Below are 6,087 nucleotides of genomic sequence, written 5' to 3'. Positions count from 1 at the left end.
TTGTGAAAAACTTGACTGTTGAAACCAAACCAGTACAGCTAAAACTTAGTACCATGGTTTCTGTTGATACACCTGTTTCTAGTCAAAATGTGTATGACTTGCAAGTTCGGAGTTTTTTCTCTGATAATTACATACGGTTGCCGCAAGCATACACGCGTGACTTCATTCCTGTTGATACATCTTGCATACCAAGTAGAAGTACAGCATTACAGTGGCCTCACCTTAAACATCTGGCTGGCAAAATGCCTGCTTTACAAGACTGTGAAGTAGGTTTACTCATTGGTTTTGACTGTCCTTCTGCTTTGGCTCCCTTGGAAGTTGTTGTTGGTGGGGAAAATGAACCTTTTGCTCAGAGGACTACTCTCGGTTGGAGTATTATCGGGGCAGCCAATCCACATTTAGATCGGCAAGGCAACCAAAGATTTGTACATAGAGTGATGGTGAAAGAAATGCCCGCTCCATTGGCTTCTGATGTTTTAAGAGTTTTGGAGTTGGATTTCAATGAAAAGGGTCCAGAAGGAAAATGTGTTTCCCAAGATGACATTCGGTTTATACAACTTCTGAGTGAAAATATTACACAGAAAGACGATGGACATTTGGAGATGCCCCTTCCATTTAAAACACCCTGCCTTCCTGTGTTGCCAAATAATAAGAGGCTGGCTATTGTTCGTTTACAACATCTAAAGAGGAAGTTAAAAAGAAATGATCAGTTCAACAATCATTATAAAACATTTATGGAGTCAATCATTAGCTGTGGTGATGCTGAACTAGCTCCTGAAACAAACATCAATAATGGTTGTGTGTGGTACTTACCTCATCATGGGGTGTATCATTCAAAGAAACCAGATAAGTTAAGAGTAGTGTTTTTTTTTCTTTCGAAAGATTTTTATTGTTACTGTAAACATTAAAAAATTACATTATTGCAGTTATACAGAAATTTTTCAGGAACTTACAAAATCATTAGTTCAGACTAAAAGAAGCTAAGAACAAGAATATAAAATACAAAATCTCTGTGGGTTAAAAGTTGAGCAGGACCGGGGTGACTCCTTCCAAAGTCCGGGGCCGTCCCGTCCTTCCAGACAGCGCTTGGTGCTCAGAGGGGAAACCTGCCCTGAAGCTCCTTCCCTCCTGCCTCACCCGGAGAGCCAGGCCGCCGCTGCTTGGACCTCTGCTCGTGGAGCGCCGGCTCCTTCGTCCACGGAGGCGCAGGCGATTCTTCTTGGTGGCTGTGTCCTTGGCGCGCCACCTGCAGCCCTTGATGTTGCTCTTCTTGCTGCCGCCATCCGGATCACAGCCACGGGGGGCATCTGCCTGCGCCTGCTCACCAGCAAGTTTCTGGAGGTCCAAATGGCGTCTTTGATGGTGGCGAGGGTGAGCCACATCTCAGCAAAGTCCTTTTTCTTTATTTTCAGCTGGCTCACCCCGTACAGCACTAGCTGTGGTTCGAGGACCTCCCTTGCTGGCAAGTGTGGGAATTGCAAGGAGCCGGCTTTCGCCCACAGGTCCACAGCAGCGCTGCACTCCCACAGCAGGTGCCTCACCGACTCCGGCGCGCCACAACCAGGTCGGGGGCAGATGGCCGTTGCAGACATGCCGCGGGAGTGCATAACGGCTCTGACCGGCAGGATCCCATGAGCCACCATCCATGACAGGTCCTGGAGTCTGTTTGGAAGGACGGGATGGCTCACGTTGCGCCAAACGGTGGAGGCGTCTCCGTACAGGAGGCCGCGCACTGGAGTCACTGGTTCCCGGTCCTGCACAACAGAAATAATAAAACGATGATTAGTTAAAATCTTGCTCTCTTCACCTTCTAGTTTAAAACGTTCTAAAAATTTCCGTATAAAAGCATATGCAGGAGGGAGGTTAAAAGCTACTGGAGTTCTAAAATCACTTTTTATCATTTTTAATTTTCTAAGATAGGACCCGCACCAGAATCTGGTCATCGTGTTTGTTTTGTTATTGCTGGAAAGGTTCATGGCTTGTTTCAGGTGAGTACTTGTATAGTGGCTGCCTAAAAACAAGTAGAGGTCTGGGACTCCTTTTCCTCCTTTTTCTTTGGGTTTGTACATTATTTCTCTTTTTATCCTTTCCCATTTAGAGTTCCATATGAAATAAAAAATGGCTCGTTGTAGTTCTAAAAGCACTCTCCTAGGAGGAATAAAAACAGCACTGGTGAGTAAAAACACTGGTAAAATCACAGCTTTAACTATTAAAATCTTTCCTTCTATCGTAAGGTTCCTCATCCCCCAGAATCCCAGTCGCTGTTTTACTCTTCTTGTTATTTCAGTCCAGTTTGTCTTTCCTTCTCCATGTTTGTCAAATTTTACTCCCAGTATTTTTTGTTCTTCTTCCGTTACTTGAAACTGACATCCTAATTTTTCATTCTCTTTCCATGGTCCATAAAATTGTGCTTTTGTTTTTTCTTTGTTTAATTTTGACCCTGATGCTTTCCCGAACCAATCAGTTAATTGAAAAATCCTATCTATTGATAAAAGATCTGTACATAAAATGTTAAAATCATCCATGTATAAAAGACATTTCGCTTCCTGCCCTCCACTCCCCGGTATCGTTACACCTAAAATCTGTGGGTCCCTTCTCAAGATCTGCGCCAGCGGCTCGACGCAGGCCACATAGAGAAGGGCGGATAACGGACAACCCTGACGGACACCGCAGTTCACTTTCACTGCTTTTGTCAGAAACCCGTTAACCATAAATCTGCTGGAGATGTCTCGGTACAGCAGTCCCACCCACGCTACGAACCTCCCAGGAAAACCCATTTTTTGCAGTACCTGGAAGAGGTACTGGTGCGAGACCCGATCAAACGCTTTCTCGAAATCTAGATTTAGGACTATCAGCCGAATGTTTCTGTCTCTCGCAAAACAGATGGTGTCTCGGATCAGTACCAGGCTGTCCGTGATCCTCCTTCCCGGGACGGCGCAGGCTTGATCCGGGTGGATTAGATCCCCCAACACTCGACGCATCCTGGCTGCTAAAAGTCTACTAAAAATCTTACAATCAACGTTTAAAAGGGTAATCGGTCTCCAGTTTTTAAGATCTGTTTTGTCTTTGTCTTTATATAAAAGTGTAACTATTCCTGTTCTAAAACTATCGGGGAGTGTGTCTTGTTTGCTAAAATCAGTAAAAACAGTAAGTAAATCCGATGCTAAAATGTCCCAGAATGTTAAATAAAATTCTACAGGGAGTCCGTCTGAGCCTGGAGATTTTCCTCTTTTAAAACTTTTCAAAGACTGTAAAAGCTCCAAAAGAGTAAAATCCTGCTCTAAAAAACTACTGTCTTCTATACTTTTCTCAAGGAAATTCAAAATTTCTTTTATATTTTCTTCTTTGACCATTTTTTCTGAGTATAAGTCACTATAGTATTTTTCAATTACTTTTTTCTTTTCTTCTATGTTAGAAGCAATGTTTCCATTTTCTGACTTTAAATCAGAAATAAAACTTGGATTGTTTATAATTTTCTTAAAAAAGTATCTATTACATTTTTCTCCTTCTTCTATTTCTCTTTCTCTGCTTCTTAAAATCACTCCCTTACTCTTTATTTCTGCTAAAATGTTCATTTCTTTTTTACTTCTCTTATTTCTTTATTAAAATCCATTCCCTGTTGGTTTAAAAAGTAGTATCTTTGTAGTCTTTTCTGCAGCCCCATCATGCATCTCTGTTCTTTTCTCTTTTTATTTTTCCCTGCTTGTCGAAAGAAAGTCTGGGTCCTACCTTTCACCATCTCCCACCACTGTGCTCGTGTTTCGTACAGGTCTTGGAGGGTCTGCCACTCGTGGTACCGCTCCCGGTACTGGCCGACCAGAACCTGGTCCTCCAGCAGGGAGCGGTTGAGTTTCCACAGACCTCTCCCAGTCATCGCACCTGAAGGAAGTGAAAGCGTGCAGGACAGAAGGAGGTGATCAGAAAAGAAAGCCGGTGACAATCTAGCATCAGTTAGGGCGCAATCCCTGATGAAGAAATAATCAATACGAGAGGCCATAGAGCCGTCACCACTGAACCAGGTGTAGCCCTCCTCTCCAGGATGCATAGTTCTAAAACAGTCTACTAGTTTAAAATCCCTAACGATTCTTTGTAATAAAAGTGATGTTTTGTCTACCTTAAAATCCTGTCTATTTCTTTTCCTATCTTTTCTAGATAAAATGCAATTAAAATCCCCCCCAATTATTAAAGGTTTTGTTCCCAGCATGTGGGGCTGCAGTTCCTCTAAAAAGTCATACCTGTCGTGTTTGTCATTAAAGCCATAAATATTTAAGAGGTTAAAATCCTGTCCGTTAAAAGTCAGATTTGCTAAAAGTGCTCGTCCCTCTCTCACCACGGTGCTCCCCTTCACCAAGATGTGCGGGTTGTTTATTAAAATGGCCACGCCGTCATTTTTATTTCCATTGGAGCCGCTCCATATAGACGGCCGTGGCCACAAGTCCTGCCACCGGGTGTAATTCTTTAAAAAACGGGAGTGAACATTCTTGTAGTAAAAACACATCTGACTGTACGGAGCTTAAAAAGGATAAAACACTCTGGGCTCTAACTCGCGACTTCACACTTCTAACATTGATGGTTGAGAAGGTGAGAGTCATGAGTATAATGGCTAAAATTAAGTACGACATTTTAAAGGATTAAAACAAGATAAGACTAAGTTCAAACCATGTTAAAAAACGGGCGGTCGTTAAAACAAGGCGGGTTCAGAGACTGTCCTGTGAACAGAGCTCTTCCTTCCCACATGGTGGTGCAGGTCGGGCTGGAGCTCCATTCCCCCTTCGGACTCTCGGTGTCGGCCGTCTTTCTAAAGCCGTTACCTTGTTTGGGTCCTCCGGGGTTGATTGGTGAGCAAAATCTAGGAACGAGACCTCATTGGATGAGCCAGCGAGGAAGGCTCTGGATTCCTCTCCGAAAGAACCGAAGAGTTCCTCGAGCCTTCCTCTCTTCCCTACCTTGGGGGTAAGGTCGGGAGGTGACTCAGATGCCGGCCTCTTAGCCAGCTGGGCGTCGGGGAGGGGGGCATCATCGCTGCTGTCAGTCTGTTCTTCCTCAGAGTCCGAGCTAGCTCCGCCTTCGGTTAGCATCTCCCCCCCCTCACTGGATGTTTCGGTCTGGGGGGGGGCTTCCTTCCCCTCCCCGCTTCCCGCCCTCTCCTCCTCTCCTCCAATCAGAGGACCTGGCGGGAGATTTGAATTTTCCGACCCAGCTGCTTCCACTCGCTCATTAACCGTTTCCGTTAACGTCTCTTTTCCTCTTTTCAATTTATTTGCAAACGATTTTGGACAGTCTCTGAACAAATGATCCTGTCCACCACACAAATTACATTTCCGCCCGTTCGTACATTCATCAAAAGTGTGTCCCACTTCTCGGCATTTACCGCAGAAAACTTTTTCACAAGTTTCGGCCAGATGACCATGCTCGCCGCACTTCCGACACAGTTTGGGTTGGCCTTGATAGTGAATGTAGCCTCTGTTCTCCCCCAGGACTATCATTGAGGGGAGATGCTTCAGGCCCTGGAAGCCTTGGGGGTCTTCCCATTGTTTAATGGGGACCCGCCAAGCACAGTTCCAGATGCCGTCCACATCCCGCACCTTCATAGCCTGGCCTCTCACAGTGCAGTATCTACCCAGCCATATACAGATGTCTTCAGCACTGACAGTCTCATTGAACATTCCTGACAATCACCGTTTTCAGGGAGTTGTCAGTCAGTTTCTCGACGTCAAACGCTGAAAAACTGGGTCTTAGCATTTTCAAACCGTGTCCAAAAATCCTTAAGAAGTGCGGCAGAGCAAAAACTTACGTCATATCCCTTGTTGAAAGGCAGGGTAAGGATACAATTCAGGTCATCTGGCCGAAACTTCAACACCTGTTGGATTAGTTTTCTGGAAAAGTCCAATCTTGTTACTCTATTTTCTTCTTCTCTTTCCTTAAATAAAAATCGAACACTGTGGTGCCTCCGCATGCCGGCATGGCTAGCCGCCATGGTGGAGGCACCACCAGTTAAAGGTTTAAAACCTTTACTAAAACCAATAAATAGTTAAAAAACACCAATAAATACAAATAAAAGGTAAAAGATATTTTCCACTACTTAGT

General features: G+C 44.4%; 1 protein-coding gene and 1 long non-coding RNA gene across 2 annotated transcripts; one reads left to right on the top strand and one right to left on the bottom strand.

Moving 5' to 3' along the window:
- Nucleotides 1–1,022: 1,022 nt before the first annotated feature.
- Nucleotides 1,023–5,666, bottom strand: LOC116716654 (uncharacterized). Its single transcript, XM_032557465.1, has 2 exons — nt 4,947–5,666; nt 1,023–1,754 (listed from the first exon to the last, which is right to left on the bottom strand). Exons 1-2 carry the CDS (start codon nt 5,664–5,666, stop codon nt 1,134–1,136), a joined length of 1,341 nt encoding a protein of 446 aa, XP_032413356.1. The 3' UTR covers nt 1,023–1,133.
- LOC116716653 (uncharacterized) lies at nt 2,692–3,865 on the top strand. The gene is made up of 3 exons (XR_004338574.1): nt 2,692–2,798; nt 2,884–3,030; nt 3,770–3,865. It is a non-coding gene; the product is annotated as an uncharacterized LOC116716653 (long non-coding RNA).
- Nucleotides 5,667–6,087: the final 421 nt, after the last annotated feature.

The sequence above is a fragment of the Xiphophorus hellerii genome, unplaced genomic scaffold (assembly GCF_003331165.1).
Source record: "Xiphophorus hellerii strain 12219 unplaced genomic scaffold, Xiphophorus_hellerii-4.1 PGA_scaffold_78__1_contigs__length_500000, whole genome shotgun sequence".
NCBI lineage: Eukaryota > Metazoa > Chordata > Actinopteri > Cyprinodontiformes > Poeciliidae > Xiphophorus > Xiphophorus hellerii.
Note: the sequence above shows the minus strand (reverse complement) of the source record. Positions and strands in the feature narration are given on the sequence as shown.

Excerpts from the sequence above, each read along its gene's own strand:
- LOC116716654 (XM_032557465.1), bottom strand. The coding sequence starts at position 5,666 with ATGTTCAATGAGACTGTCAGTGCTGAAGACATCTGTATATGGCTGGGT. Across the intron at positions 1,755-4,946 it reads CTCCCGACCTTACCCCCAAG|GACCGGGAACCAGTGACTCC; the intron begins GTAGGGAAGAGA and ends TCTGTTGTGCAG.